Genomic DNA, 16,880 nt, shown 5'->3' with positions numbered 1-16,880 from the left:
TTTTTGTTCCTATTGCTTAAAATGACCGTTGAAGGTGAAATTTCCCAATCATCAATAAAAATATTTAATTATTTCCTTCATTTCCAACTCTACTTTCAAAGTGTTTTTGTTTTGCTCTGGTTTTTGTGTGCTTTAAACTCCTTTGCATGCTTTCCCTGTGAGCTGTTCATTTACACGCAATCGTTCCTCAATGAGAAAAATTTGCTCGCAGATGCTCTTGCCGCCTTGCCGCACTTTTGAAGAACACGCATTTTCTTCCAAACCCACAGTTCTGGAAAAGAGCGAGTTTAAAGACGAACCATTACTCTTTCGCTTCTACGCCGACGAGGAGAGCGACCTGCTGGGTACGCCTCGCAAGCTGTCACGTCCGGCCAGCCAGCGAGTCGATTTCAAAGTGGTGGAAAACGTCATTGCAAAAACTCTTCTGGTGCGTGTTACGGCAAAGCCTCCAACATGATGAAACACGCCCTTCCTGAAGACATGTTTTGTTTATAAAAGTTATTTTGTTTTTCCCAGTGGAACATCATCATCACAGACATTGTTCTTTCTAAAAATGTTTGTGTTTGTAACAAATGCATTGTTTTGATCCTTTTTTTTTTTGATCTGCAAGGCAAATGCGAGCCATGTTGCCCTTCCTCGCTACACAGGAGGCTTTTTGGCACTTGCTCAATAATTTCCATTCCCTTTCTTTCTCCTGAACTTGGAGTACTCAGGATGAAATAGCTATTCTGAAACCATTTGGGCAATGAACCTCCCAGGAGTTGTCAGTTCACTCGCAATTAAAATTTTTTTTTAAATGCCATCCTTCGAATCTTGGAATCCTGGAGACAAGAAGCAACCGTGGGAGTTTCTTCAAAGCAGTATTTGGTTGACAGTAAGCTGTCCAATTCTATAAATTGATTTTACCATTTACTCCACATCTTGCACTGTCTCCCCACATTCACCTCTCACCATAGATCAAGCCAGGAATGAATGGCTATGGATTTGACATTGAAGAACGGGGTAACCAGGTGTTGGTGAAGTTTGTAGAGAAGACCTCCCATGCTGAGGTGAGGCTTTAGACAGGGATTTTTTTTGTTGACATTGTATTACCTTGATACGTACATATCCCTGTATGTCCCTATTGTGATGTGGACAAATCTACACGGTATATGACGTTTAACCCTGTGGTCATATATAATCATGGCAAAGTGCTCAGATGGGAGTGGCAAACACTCGATCGGAATTCTTCCTTCAGATGGCTGGTCTGAGAGCAGGGAAGAAGCTCTACCTTATTCAAGGAGACCCGTTTTTCCAGAGGCCCAGTGGTGAGGCTCACGCCTTCCTGCAGCAGTGCTTTAAGGCACGTTTGCTACTTCGTGTCCTTACAGCTATCAAACCAAGAGAGTAAGCTTTCCACTGATTCTCCCCTGAGCTTAATCTTATTCTCAATCTCTCTTGATTGTTTGTTAAACTTCTTTGTCAACTCATCCCGCTCAACTTCCCTGTCCACCTTCTCCATTTCTCATTTTATTCCGCCACTAGTGTGTATCGGCTCGCTACGCTCCCCTCTCCACATATTGTTGTAGTGATTGATGCCGCAGATTTCCTGTGTTGTGATGATTTACACCAATCATAATACAAACATTTATTTGTAATATTGGTGCTATTATATTTATTTGTAATATATAAGGTCCAAATGGTCAAGGGTCAAAGCTGTCGCATCTGTTATAATGGTGTAAGGGGTCTGAAAGGTGCTAAGGTCGAAAGGGACTTGAAAGGCTGTTTAGGTCTCAAGGGTGTAAAAGGACAAAATGGTGAAGGCATCTAAAGTGTGTTAAAGGTAAAAGGAATCTTGAGGCTCGTTAAGGTAAAATAGGTCCTCAGGGTCATAAAGGTAAATGGGGGCTTAATGGGTCTTAAAGGGTTTTTCTTGAGTCTTTTGGGTCTTTGGGATCTTTTGGGTCTTCAGGATTTTTTGGTTCATCTGGGTCTTTTGAGTCTTTGGAGTATTTTGGGTCATCTGGATCTTTTGGATCTACAGGGATTTTTTGGTGTTCATGATCTTTTTGGTCTTTGGTGCTTTTTTGGTCTTTTAAGTCTTTAAACTCTTCGGGGTATTTTAGGTCTTTGATGTCTCTGGGGTCTTTTGAGTCTTTGGGGGTCTTCAATGATCTTTGGAACTCTACAGGGTCTTTTGTGTCTTTTGTTTATTTTTTTATCTTTTGTGTCCTTTGTCTTTTGGGTCATTTGGGTCTTGGACACCTTTAGGAATCTTTGGGGTCTTAAGGGTCTTAAAGGGTCTTCAATGGTCGAAGGGGTCTTAGTAGTCTTAAGTGTCGAAAGGTCTAAAGTCTAAATCAAAGTCCAAAGCGTCAAACAGTACGTAATTAATAGACATATAGTCGCATTGCTTCACTGTGAAAGGTGCATTCTAATAGTATGTAATTAATAGACGTACGTGTAGTCTGCAACCGATGTTCAAACAGTCCGTAATTCATAGACATATAGTCACACAGCTTCACGGATGGACAGCTTCACGGACAGTGCATTTCATTTTTATAAATGTAGACCCTATCTCTCGGCGGTCTTCGTGACAGCTGTTCCTTTTCATCTCGCATCCATGATTTCCATTCCTAATTTTGTATTTCAACATCCTTGGTTTATTCTATGGCAACTATTATTGTCCGTTTGCCTATTTCTTTATTCTTTTCAGTCTTTGTATTGTGTTTTTCTCACTATAATTTGCATTGCTTTGTCTCCTCTCATTCCTGCCCCCCCCCCCCCACCACCTCTATCTTTCTCTCTTTCTCTCTTTCTCTCTTTCTCTTTCTCTCTTTCTCTCTTTCTCTGTTGTGTTTTCACCACTGTCTTGCTGTTTGTTTGTTTGTTTGTTACTTGTAAAAATCAAAGATTTTCCAAGTATATTGGTTGGTCTTGTGTGTTATTCTGTCTGTCTTTCTGTGTGCTTGTTACTTGGCAAATTTTTTTTGACAAGTTTGTTGATCGCTTCCGTTTGTCTGTCTGTTCACCTTCAATCGCCTACAGTTCTTAGTTTTAAACCTACTCACTGGACACTCCACCAAACGGTTGTGTTAGTTGTCATACAGAATCCTATTTATTTTTGAGGTAAAAGGTCATCATAGGCCAAAGGTCAACAGCTTTTTCAAATTTCTAAAATCCTCAATTTTCATGCAATTTACTTGAAATTTGAAGAGAATTTGCAGATCCGGTTACTGAATTCAACAAATTATTATTTTTGAGGTCAACATGGGCCAAAAGGTCAAGATCGGAAGGATTTCTAAAATTGTCAACTTTCATCTGATTGACAAGAAGTTCTTCCGAGGACTCACCTGACTCGACTACCCCATTAAAAAAAAATGACCCTACCGAGGGGTGACGTTGCTCTCAGTGCGGGGCAAGGTCTTTGTTCGGATAATTATTGATAGGGTTCACCACCATCTGATTGAGCACCAGCGTCTAGAGCATTCAGGCTTTACACCAAAGAGGTCAATGATTGACTGTATCCTTGCTCTTCGGGTCCTCACCGAACGCTACGAAAGTTTTGGCAGGGGCTTCGCACAGCCTATGTTGATCTCTGCAAAACGTTTGACTCAGTGAATCGGGATGCCCTCTGGAGTAGGGCCGGATTTACCATGTGGGGGGCCATGGGCACAATGATTGTGGGGGCCCCCCAAATTTGGAGATTAATCAACAACTTAAATTATAACTGCTTTTTCATCAACAACTGAACTTGTATCTATAGATTTGGCAGATCCTGATCAGGAATTATTTGGCATACATGTTCACAAATTACAATTAAATCTGACAATATGACAAGATGGACGAATTGTTATTGACATGGCTGGTGACTTATCTATGAGCTGATGACTTATCTCTGAGCTCATTCTAAAATCAAATCACAAAAATGCTGTTGCTGCAAGAGTAAGAGATAGAGATGGACCAATAGAGGAAAATAACAAACGACGCGCTGTCATTAATCATACTCTGAACTTCGACTAAAAATCTTCTAACTTCTAAAAACCCTCTGGGCAAGAGAAATCCGAAATGGTGATCAATAGCTGACTTCCAGTGACCGCAAATATACGGCAGTGTAATCCTCATCAATGAACATACACACGGCGCCTTAATCAATGGACAAGCTTCCTGCGCGACTTCACAGCAACGAACTCAGATATGATACTGTCAACCTGCATGGAATGGAGCACATCGGATTCGGTTGAAATGATGGTCAGATTGACCAGTCTCTGCTGCCCCATCGTGGAGCGAAGATGGTTCTTGATAAGCTTGAGTTTCGAAAACGAGCGCTCCCCGGAGCAGTTCGACACCATCAGTGAGAGGTAAATCCGAAGCAGCACTTCCACGTTTGGGAAAGTATCGGTGAGTTTTCGCTCGATGAGAAAACTGTACATCTCCAGTTCAGTACGGCCTGAGTGTGGCTCTGACTCCTTCATCATGGCTTGAAACTGAATCATTTCTTCTGTGAGGTCAGGTGATAGATCTTCCCGATACAGCTCGACGAGCTTTGATCATGACTCTCAAATCTGCTCCACTTCGAGTTGAACAAGAGCACGCAGGAATCCAAATCTGTCGCTCATCTCGCTGTAAGCGTTTGCACACTTTTCCAACTGCGACAGCAGTAAGTCGATCACTGCAATGTATCCACTGATGTGAAAGGACTCCTTGGCGTCTAGTTCTACTTCTGGAGTGTGTCCGTAGTCCAAGGGAGCGAGGCGGACATTATGCTTTCGTCTACGCGATCCACGAGTTTAATTCCTCCGTACCTGAGCGCTCCACTCCGTCAACAATGAATGTATCAAACTGATCGCGTAATGACTGCACGAAGCTCACCAGTGACTTGAAGAGCTGCACGGCTGTGTTGAGATCGGTCGCTTGCGACTGAAGGGTTTTACTCGTACGATCAAATCTACCAAGGACAGTAGGCCAGAAACCAGCATAGAACCCTTTCTCGAGCGTGCACATCGTTTGGTGAAGTGTCTCGGCGGTGTTTCTTGTTTCACTATTCAGTTGTTCATAGTTTGTGATTTCATCGAGGACATCCATGATTTCGCTGTAACCGTCTACAAGAGCTCGGGTTGCATCCGAATGAGCCGACCAGCGAGTGTCGCTGAGGCGCTTTGGTACGTGCAGACCTTTGGCTTTCAGGGCGTCAAATAATCTGGTGTAGCACGACGTGGAAGCTTTAAAAAAAATACATACACTTGTTCCACGAATTCAAAGAATGCTGCTGCAGGTCTACAGCATCCCACGGCCGACTGACCAACTAAGTTCAGTGAGTGCGTCACGCATGGCACAAATATTGTGAGAGGGTTCTTCTGTTGGTTCATTCCCTGCATCCCGTTGTATCGGCCACTCATATTAGATGCGTTATCGTAAGATTGTCCTTGGCAGTTAGCGACGTCCAATCCAGTGGCTTTCAAAAAATCCAGTAATGCCGTCACTTGCTGGAGTCCAGTGTGTCCTGTGTTGCTCTGAAAGGTCATGAAATGCTCCACTGGAGCCTCGTTCTCGATGTATTGTAGAATAACTGTGAGCTGTTCGATGTGGCTTAAGGCCCTGTCACACCTTGACGATTAAGCCAGCGTATGCCTGACATATGCAAAATTTGGCTAAAACGCTGGCACATGTCGAATACGTTATGGGTAAGTTTGTATATGTTAAGAGCACGCTGGCATACGTCGTAGTACGCTGGCTTTTTTTTTTTCGTAGTATGCTGGCATACGTCTTTGTACGCCGAGGTGTTAGACAAAATTTCCATGCTTGAAATTTTTTGACGTATGCCAGCGTATGACTTACACATTCCGCATAATGCTGGCCATAAGTTGTAGGCACGTTACGCGATCGTTGACACGCGTCGACACGTGTTACTTGTAAGTTACTCATAAGTCGAAACACGTCGAGGTAATGGTTAGCTTACCCGAAACTTATATCTAACCTATGAGCAACGAGTTGAAGGCACGTTACGCGATTGTTGACACACATCGACACGCGTTACTTGTACGTTACTCATAAGTCGAAACACTCAACTCTCAACAACCGCAGCTGCTGAACGATTTAAATCATAACCACACTAAGAATCGAAGTGTCAACATCACTGTAATACAGAAGACAAAAAAAAACCAGGGAGTCTGGAACACTGATGCTAACCATTACCTCGACGTGTTTCGACTTATGAGTAACTTACAAGTAACGTGTGTCGACGTGTGTCAACGATCGTGTAGCATGCCTACAACTCATGGCCAGTGTATGCGGAACGTGTGTCATACGCCGAGTACGTCGAGAAATTTCAAACATGCTGAAAATTTCTCGACATACTTGACATGTGACGACGTATGCCAGAAAACTACGACATATGCCAGCGTGCTCTTAATGTATACAAAACATACCCATTACTTATTCGACGTGTACCAGCTTGGTTCGGCAAATTTTTCATACGTCGGCATACCCTGGCTAAAACGTCAAGGTGTGACAGCGGCTTCACACTTCGATGTCTAGTGCGGTTATGATTTGAATCGTCGAGCCGCAGCCTATGAATACCCTACGCCACGTGATCGTCGGCAATACGCTGCCGTGCTATGCATAAGTTAGACTATCGTTGGGCATAGGTTGTGAACGCCGACAACACGCTCAGCATTCGTTGGTATAAGTTATCTATATGTGATTAAAACGTTCTGTGTACGTTACTAATACGTTATGCATACGTCCAACACGTTATTATACGCAAAAAAATAAAAAAAAAACATCAATAGTTCAGCGTACGCCAGCGTTTTACATACATTTTGAGACCTTGCCATACACTGGCTAAAACGTCAAGGTGTGACAGCCCCTTTCTGTCAGGAGTAGAATCGACTGACACAGAGAAGTATTTTGCCTCTTTCACACGAGTGACGATGTTATCCAGAACAGATTTTCCGATAATGGAGACTAACTCTTCACATGTCATAGATGATAAGTAGTTGGTGTAGCCACTACCTTGGTTGGCATGTTTCTGAATGTGCTGCGCCAAAAATGGATCGTATTCCACAAGTAATTCCATTAAACCAAGGTAGTTACCATTCGTCCGTGACCCAACAATTTTATCCGATCCACGGAACGCCAGACCACGCTCAGTGAGAAACGATATCACGCTCACACTTCGTTTTAGCACCTCCCTCCAATAGGACGGAATCTCACTCACTTGTTTGATGAGTTCAGTGTCCACACGACCTGCAGATGTTGCTCTGTCTGACAAGCGGATGATATTTGCACAATGTACATGTGAACGCTCATGCACCTCGATAGAACGACTGGCATGCTTCCAATCACTGAATCCTTCCCCGCCCAGGGCAGTAGCGCCTCCAAAGAACTTCCAAGCGATGCAGTACAGTTTAACGGTTGATGTGGAGAAGCAAAGCCAGGACATTTTCACACTCTCCGTTTTCTAGTCTATGGTAAAAAAGATTATTGGAGCAGCAGCGTTTCCTACCTTCAACAAACTGTATGGATGAATCAAAGGGACCAGTCGAGCTCTGCAGGGGCTCCAAATCTCGTGATGACCAGTAGTCAATCATCTCTGACAACGGTCGCTCAGGAAGCCAACATCCAATGCAATTGGCCAAGCCAGGTCCACGATCAGTCAGTATATCTCGTGCTTCTTCATCTGATGCATGTTCTTCATCGGTGGAACCTTCCGAGATGTTGGGTGAATCTTGACGCGGGGGTTGCGTTGCCAAATCCGCTTGTTCTGTCTCTGTTGGTGTTCCAGCCTCTGCCATGGACAAATCGCCTGTTTGTGCAGGAGTGAAAAACTCTGAGATTTTCTGCGTCTTATCGATGACGGCCTTGTGTCTTTCATCTTTTTCCTTGGAATGTTTCCGCTTTTGAGCACCACTGTCATATTTCCGTGGAGCCCTGGATTTGTGCCTGTCGTCACCGAAGCCGCTCGTTGTGGTTTCTGCAGCTGGTAGGTACCGAGTCACTGAGATATTGTCAGAGTGCGCGTGGGACGTAGCAGAATCACAAACAACAAGTATGTTTCACACACCTGGAACATAGAAAGTCACACCGTGTTACTGTGCTGTGCGCGCCAGTAAGCAGGGTACTGACAGCGTTCCCTGCCAGCCGCAGTTTCAGTGTGTACAATACTACCCCTGCCAGCTGTGTGCTGTGCTGGCCTGGCCTAGTTTTACCACGTCGACTTTCACCTTTTCACCTCTCCTCTGGCAGGACCTCTGTATTCCGTCTGTGCTTGCTGGGCTCTGGCGGGCAGTGCCGTAGTTAGTTGGTCACGCTCAACAATCCGAAGCATCAATGATCGATCCAAAAAAGGATCCGAATGCGGGGCCCCCAATGCCCGAGGCTTGCTCCGGGAATTTTTGACCACGTTGGATACGTTCTGTAGACCGTGGAAGAAACGGCTTGAAAAAGCTAAAGCTTGAAAAGGACCCTCACAATGACGGACAATTTTGAAAAGATATCCTTACAAAGAGTTTACAATCTTCATTCACCGACAATAAAACTTTAGAAGCACATTTTCAAGGGATTTTCAAAATGTCATTGAAATTGTGGGGGGCCCCGGGGCCATAGCCCCACCTGGCCACCCCTAAATCCGGTAGAGCTCTGGAGGATCCTCGGTCTTCGTGGGTTGCACCAAAACTGATCAATCTGATGTCAGAACTATACTCTGATATTGAAAGTACGGTGAGGTGTGGTGGTTCCATCTCCGACTTATTTCCAGTTGTTACTGGCGTTCGCCAGGGGTGTGTACGGGCCCCCACACTTTTCAGCACTTGTATGGACTGGATTCTGCAGAGGATGTGAGAAGAGATCAAGCTGCGGTGATTCGTTTGGGATCTCTGACCATAATTTCGCAGACGATTCAGTCATCTTTGCAGAAGTGCTGGATATCCTTATGGGGGCCCCTAAGGCACTGAATGAGGAGTCAGAGCTGCTGGAATTACAGGTTTCCTTGGTTAAAACTAATATCCAGACTTTCAGTGTCATCTTGGATGCTACTATCTTGTCTGTACCTGTTTGTGGTGAGGATGTTGAGGTCACTGGGAGATTCACTTACCTTGGCAGTGATATTCATGTCTCTGCCGAATTCAATGAACAAGTATTTCTGAGGTCAACATAGGCTAACAAGTCGACAGAGGCCAAATTTCTAAAATTGACAATTTCCATCCGATTGACTTGAAATTTGAATATGATTTGCATATTTGGTCATTTACCAAATACAAAGCTTTCATCCGCAGCCTGACGAAGTACTGCTCTTTCCTCTGGGCTGGTGCTCCTGCCTCTCACCTTTCTCAGCTTCACTCCTTGGAAATCAAAGCATTTCGGATCATTGGAATCTCCCGCGATGAGGATGTCTTTGGGTCTCTCACTCAATCACTGCAGGCAGGTCAGTGGTCTTTCTGTCTTCTACTATCTCCATTCCAACATCACCACCCCCAACCCCCCCCCCTCCCACTGCCTGTGGTATTTCCCCCACATATTTCTGCAGGGCACTCGAGGTCCGCCAGCAACCACCTTCTGGTAAAACTACCAAAACAAAAATCACTGCTCAGCTTCACTCTTTCATTCATCTTCTTACCTGCCTTTGGGACAAACTCCAACACTCTCTTCAATCCCACTCTTCCCTCCACATCTTCAAAACAGCTGTTCACCACCACCTCTTATCTTCCCCCATCCAAAACCATGATCTTTTCTACCCCCGTTAACCACACCAAACCCACCTCCTTCAAATTCCCTGCTTTCCCTACTGAAAGTCCCTGTCATGTGAGGACCTGAAAAGTCCATGTAGTGTTCATCTTTTTACCCTGTGCACCCCCACCCCATCCCTCTCCCTTCCACAGATTTCCTCATGTCTCTGTTCCGCACTGGTTTGTCCTTCCCTCTCCCACCCCTCTTGTCTCTTGCTCCCCTTGTTGTACGTTCTGTATATTAGTTCTCATATGAGCCTCGACAGTGTGTTGAAAAAAAATATATATTAAGAAAATTAAATTCAACCAGCAATTACATTTGAAGTCAAATTTGTTTTTTGGATTTCACAAGCATCGTGCTCTGCATGACATCCTTGTTGTTTGTTTGTTTGTCTGTTTGGAAACAAAATATCTCAAAAAGTTGTGGTCTTATTCGGATGAAATTTTCTGGAGAGTTTTGGTCTGTGACATCGACAAAATGGTTACATTTTGGTGAAGATCTGGATCCAATAATTTTTAAAGTGATTTTTCACCAATGAGAGACAGGGGCTAAAAAGGACACATAGCAGGATTTCTGAAAAAGTAGGGGATGGATTCGGACGAAACTTGGTGGGAAGATTACGTATGTAACGGTGAAGAATTGATTCGATTTTGGTGAAGATCAAAATCTAGATCCGGGAATTCTTTCACCGATTCTTCACCATCGAGTGGTTGGACGAAAACGATATATAGCAGATTATCTCAAAAAGTTATGGACGGATTCGGACGAAACTTGGTGTACGAGTTAGTTAGGTGACGATAACATACCCATTAAATTTTAATTCAGGTCCGAATCCAGATCCAGCCTATCAGTGAGATACAAAACGTGAACTAATCGGCCTGATGGCGATGTGCTCTACCGAGTGGCCTTCTACTTAACTTTCGCCATCTTCGAAGATGGATGGAGGTTACTGTTTTCACCCCTTTCTGTTTGTTTGTTTGTGAACAGTATTACGGAAAAAATCCTCCACGGATTTTGACGAAACTTGGTGGGGGGGAAAGATATGGTCCAAGGATCATGCCATTAAATTTTGGACTCCCCCCCCCCCAAAAAAAAATTGTTAGAGAATTTTTTTTTTGCATTTCTGCATGTTTTAAGTGATTTCCAACCCCCCCCAAAAAAAATTGTTACCCCCCCCCCAAAAAAACAATTTTTTTTGCATTTTTACATGTTTTAAGTGATTTCCAACCCCCCAAAAATTGTTAGAGAAAATTTTTTTTGCATTTCTACATGTTTTAAGTGATTTCCAACCCCCCAAAATTGTTAGAGAAAAATTTTTTTTTGCATTTCTACACGTTTTAAGTGATTTCCAACCCCCCAAATAATTGTTACCCCCCCAAAAAAAATTGTTGGAGAATTTTTTTTTTTTTGCCATTTCTACATGTTTTAAGTGATTTCCAACCCCTCCCCCAAAAAATTGTTAGAGAAAAAAAAAAGTTTTTTTTTTTGCATTTCTACATGTTTTAAGTGATTTTCACCCCCCCCCCCCACCCAAAAAAAATGGAGAAAAGAACTATAACTCTGTCAGCACTGTTGACATCATATTTAATGAATAAGATATAAGGTTCACTTGAGTGACCCAGCAGTATTGGCGGTGGAGGTTTTGCACTCTCCCGAGTGCTCCCCCTCTAGTTTTCATTTGTTTTCTTCCTCATCCATATTTATGTATTTATTTATTTATTCACCCTATGTGTTCCTTGTCATTTTTTCTTTTGGTTTTTCTTCTTTTTTTTTTCTTCACTCTTTTTTGATCCATATATATATATATATATATATATATATATATATATATATATATATATATATATATATATATTTAATATTCCTTTTCTTCCTCTTGCATTTACGAATTCATTCATATCCCTACATACACTTTCATCTTTCGACTGCTCTTGGTTCAGCTCTCTGGAAAAGTGAGCCTCGTGAAAGTCCCACGTATGTGCACAACAGTTTCATATTGAAACCATATTTGTTTGATCTTCACATTCCTTATTACAGCATAGCTATAAATCGGTTAAAGGTGGTAGAGGGCACGGTCTCATGGCACCCAAATTGGTTACAGACAAGAGGGCTGTTGCAGGGTAGGGTGGGAATTACCCCTAGCCAGAGCCACATGTGTCGTAGGCTCGAGAATTGCCATGCTTCTGGTTGATTTATGGCCCCAGCCCTTGTACTGCTGTGTGGTTAGCCTGCGATATACGATTTCGGAGCTTTCTCTTGATGTCACAATTTCTCGTGTTTTTCTTGTCTCACTGAGCCATGGAATGTTTAAATTTTGCACACAGTGGCAACACTCCACAGACGTCATACACTTGATTTGTTGAAATTGATCTCAATGTCCATGGAATACATTTCAAGGAAATGTGTCTTGTTTAAAGTATCACAACCTCAATAATGTTTCACAGAAAATCCTACCCCCCCCCCCACTCCCCCATAAATTTGAACATCGGTCATCCCCATCCCTCAAATCTGCTTTTTATTTGATTTTAAATTTTCATGTTTATAAACAATGCAATTTAAAAATCACATTTACAGACCATTACAAACAGAAAGAGAATCACCATATTTCATCCCGATGCAAATTTAAATAATGGTTTGGCCCAAACTTTTAAAGTGGTTTTCAGCATCTGTTGCGTGTACAAAAAGGTATTTCCCTTGGCTATATTATTGTCAGTGAAAATTGTCCTGTAAGGCGGGAAGTTGCTCTTCCATCTCCCAACCCGACTTACCATACTCTGTGCTGCCGAAGCAGTTTCTCAGCTTGGGGTCATGCAGGGCGGTTTGCCATCCCTCTCCCAGCACTAGTCAGGGCAGGAATTTGTAATTTATTCATGGTGCCGGCGATCGGTGCCTGCTCTTCAAGAAGGACAGCGTAGGATGTTTAAAGTCCACCCACAAATGACAGCAGATGGGACACCAGTTTAACGTTCATCCGAGGAATGGAAGACCTCATATTGTAAGACATCTTACATCTAAGACCACATATTGCTTACACCATCGTCATGTGATAGAAATCTGATGAGAGTTCCGTAAAAGGATATTTGCTTCCTTGTCAACACAAGATCCAAGTCATGACGTGTAAGACTTTTTAATCGGAGCATTTTCTCTGTTGTGGTTATGACCACTTTATTGTCCATGCGTTTTTCAACACTCAGATTTATTTTCTCTTAAAATATCCATGATTAACGGCATATACTTCCTAAATAAGTTGAACGACCTTTTAATTCTTGAGCACTTTCACATTATGCCTGGTGTTGGCTTAATGGTTAGTGTGGTGGGCTTGGGATCCTGGGGTCCTGAGTTCAAATCCTGCTTGGCTGTTGAATTAATACCAGGTGGGGTTGACTCAGCCTGTCATCCTTCTGAGGTCGGCAAAATGAGTACCAGCTTGCTGGTATCCTGTGTCGGAGTGGTGACCCATCTAGGATTGTGTCCAATAGCCAAGGAGACTGCTTTGGCAGCACCAACGCTCTGCACAGAGTATGGTCCTGATGGATGGATGGATGGATGAATGAATTTTCACATTAAGCTGTAGTTAAACATATTGATTTTGTAGCCCCCTCAATCATTTGATGCTTTCTTCTGCAACTAAACTGTACTGGGTGCGAACCTGCGTTGGCACACATTTGGTTGCTCCGTTTTTCATCACCCAAAGGCCTGCATCGTGGGCCAGCTGCGTCGTCGCTTGTGTAAATGTAATTTACATGTATTTGAAATATGATAAAGGAAAATGCATTGTTTTTTTTTTCTTCTTTTTTTCATGCATGCTTCATAAGGTTGGCCTGTTTGGTGACCCCCTATTCCCAACCCCTCCCCCATCCCTCTGAGCACATGGCGTGTGAACTCTTTGTGATATCAGAATCACAGGTTCAAATCCTTTAGACTAAACTGTTTCCATTGTGATTCATGTAAAAATACTCTTACGTCCTTATCCTGTAAGTGATGTATGTACAAGCTTTTCTGTGAGCCTTGTAGTTCACTGTTAAAGAGGGTATGGGTGTCTTCTTGAGATGATGGGTTGGGATAGAGGGAGCGGAGGTGGAGGCAAACTTTATGCTGTAAAAATTATTAATTCAGAAAGTAAACAAACTATTCTTCATAATTGATGATGAAAATATTATTGCATTTGACTTATCTTCTCTCGATTCCACAAGCCAGGCCTTCCCCCAGTCATGTATGTTTGTCTCCTGGCAGGAACATCAGCGTGCTGGAGTCAGGAGAAAGTCTGGGTTTCCAGATTCGTAGCTGTGCTCCATCTGTCATACATGCTGTTGGTAGAGGTAAGCACACATTTCACGACCCCTTGTGAACGCACCACATCACAGCTGTTTCATCACCTGTTCCTCTGCACGGCGCCATCTGTTTGGGATTCTCATTGAAGTCTGCTGTCTTGATTGAGGTCAACACTTTGTTCAACCGACATATTCTTTTATTGCTTCTTTGTTTTCCTACTTTGAAAATTATTTATGATTCGTGTAACGCTGCAGTTGTTGGAAAGTAGGGAAGGGCAACCTTTTTCATTGTTTTGCTGCAATACCTTTAATCAAATGACATCCATTGCATTGTCAGGCCTTGAGATTGTTCAATGTTTGGCAGTGAAAGTGTTAATGGTGTCAAATATTTGGGTTGGGGATTAATAGTATCGAACGTAAAAATGGTTTGGGATGGGCTGTTCGTATTCCCATCTGAACACTTGGGTCATGCAGGTTATTGAGGATTAAATCCCATATACCATTTGTTTGTCCATTGTTTTCAAATGTCCTTGCAATTCATATCAAGGTTCACTGATAAAAGTCTCCTAATGTCTTTGCCCTGCACATGATATACTGTATGATATCGATGATGTACTGTGTGTACAAGCTATAGCGTGAACCTCAGATGAATGTAAAATAAAACGCGTGCGTGCATGCGTGCGTGCGTGCACACACACAGGAAGTGGACAAAAAAATGGAAAGACCAATAGAATATCACTTAGTAGGGTGTTGGGCGACCACATGCATCCAGGACAGCATGGATATGATGTGGCATGGAGTCAACAAAGGTCTGGAACTGTTCTGCAGGAATGTAGCACCAATCTTCCACAAGGAAGTTGTCCAACTCACGTTGGTTTGATGGAGGAAAAAAACCGCTATCTTGGGTGCCTCTCCAGACAGTCCCACAAATGCTCTGTAAGATTGAGAGGGCCATTGAAGATGAGTAACTTCATCCTCATGCTCCTCAAACCACCCAATGACAACATGTGCCCTGTGGACCAGAGCATTGTCATCCTGTACGACACCCCTCCCAGAAGGGAAGAAATGCTGCATCATACAATGCAGCTGGATGATCGCTCAGGGCAGTAATGTATTGTGCTGCACCACCTCTGCCTGCCTTCGATGGAATGAGTGGACCCATGCCTTGCCAGAAAAATGCACCCAACATCACTATGGAACCCCCAGAACCTATTAATGTTGGAACCAGGCACTCGGGGCTGTAAAGCTCCCAGGGCTATCACCATATGCTCATACATCCAGTCACTGAAAACATGGTGAAGGACAACTCGGACAATTTCACATTCCTCTACTACTCAGCAATCCATTGCCCATGTTCCTTGCACCACTGATAGGAAGTGGCTCGTACTTTCTGTTTCGACCTTGCAAAATCCACAATTGTCAGATTGGCTCAGTCCTGCCATCTTCTTGAAGCCATTGGTTTAGTGTCATTGGTCTTGGGCATTTATAATAATTTGTTCTCCATCCCAGTTGAGCTGACCTCTTCGTCATCATTCCGAAAAGCCTTCTTTGTGTCCAAGTCTTTTTCTTTTTATTTTTTTAACCTTCCTGCTCTTTTGTCGTTTTCCTAGTTGTCAGTGTATATGTGTTGATATTTCATTTGATATTTTTATTTTGTCTTTTTTGCCATCTTTGAGACTGTATTCATTGCTGTTTTGGTTTCATGTGTGATATCGTCCATTCGCACATGTCTGGAATGTTTTGGATACCTTCTCTGGTTTGTTGTCTTCGTGTTTGTTTGCAAATTGTATTCGGTAGTCTGTTGCACTTTTCACGTACTCACCAATCTTATTGTTGTCGCTCTGTGCACGGGGTTGAGCTCCATCAGGCTGCTAACTCCTTCTTGTCTTGGCAGATACATTCTTGGGATGCATTGATTTTTGTGGATCGTGAGGAGTTTCCTTGTTTTGAGATCTAGTTTATCGATTTCCGCTTGTGGCCAGTTTATTATTCTACAGCTGGACTGGAATACTGGTATTGCGAGTTGATGTCTGGCTTTAATTTTGTTTGTCGGGAAGAAGTATGTTTTCAGGTTCAGCCTCCTTCTACATGGGTATTCTTCGGTAATTGTTTTGCACATTTATTTGTAACATATTTGGTGGCCCTATTATACTACAACTAGTACGGGCCTGTAGGTGCGTGCCCGTAGGTGAGTGCCAGTATGTGCAGCCTCTCTCTCTCTCTCAAACCTCGAAAAGGCACATCCACGGGTCCCCAGCAATATTCCTGGCAAGTTTCAATCGTGCAAAAGAAATAATAAAAAATAAAGAAATAAACATTAATTGTGATGTCATTCGTGACGTCATAGAACTGTGTCCTGTCATTGGTTGACAGATAAATGGCAGTAACATGGGAACCGCTCGTCCGATTAATATCAAACCTTGAAAAGGCACATCTGTGGGGCCCCGGCAATATTCCTGGCAAGTTTCAATCAGATCGGACCGTCAATCGTGCAAAAAATAAATAAACATTAATTGTGACGTCATTCGTGATGTCATAGCACCGTGTCTTGTCATTGGTCGACAGATAAATGGCCGTAACTTGGGAACCGCTCGTCCGATCGAGATCAAACCTCGAAAAGGCACATCCGCGGGTCCCCGGCAATATTCCTGGCAAGTTTCAATGAGATCGGACCGGCGGTCGTCGAGAAACTGCGGTCACAGACAGACAAACAGACAGACACACACAGAGATTGCTGGAATTATAGATAGATGTATAGGTGGTGGACAAAAAATGAAAGCACCATTTTAAAGTCACTTAATAGGGTAGGGTGTTGGGCCACCATATGCAGTCATTACGGCCTGTTTGCTCAATGGCATGGAGTCCACCAGCATCTGGAGTTCTGCAGAAGGGATGCAGCAGCAT

General features: G+C 43.1%; 1 protein-coding gene across 2 annotated transcripts in view; it reads left to right on the top strand.

Annotated features, from left to right (window-relative positions):
- The window catches only part of LOC147026460 (phosphatidylinositol 3,4,5-trisphosphate-dependent Rac exchanger 2 protein-like), a 191,247-nt gene that overhangs the window by 59,027 nt on the left and 115,340 nt on the right, over nt 1-16,880 (top strand). For both annotated transcript variants that reach the window (XM_085881887.1, XM_085881886.1), the window contains 4 exons: nt 270-427; nt 957-1,049; nt 1,238-1,386; nt 13,939-14,024. In XM_085881887.1, coding sequence (XP_085738013.1) covers nt 270-427; nt 957-1,049; nt 1,238-1,386; nt 13,939-14,024 — 486 coding nt within the window. The remainder of the gene's footprint in view (nt 1-269; nt 428-956; nt 1,050-1,237; nt 1,387-13,938; nt 14,025-16,880) is intronic.

Source organism: Eptatretus burgeri, chromosome 5, assembly GCF_056783735.1.
Source record: "Eptatretus burgeri isolate ZD-2024b chromosome 5, Ebu_testis_v1, whole genome shotgun sequence".
In the NCBI taxonomy this organism is placed as follows: domain Eukaryota; kingdom Metazoa; phylum Chordata; class Myxini; order Myxiniformes; family Myxinidae; genus Eptatretus; species Eptatretus burgeri.
This window is presented reverse-complemented; position numbering and strand designations above follow the sequence as displayed.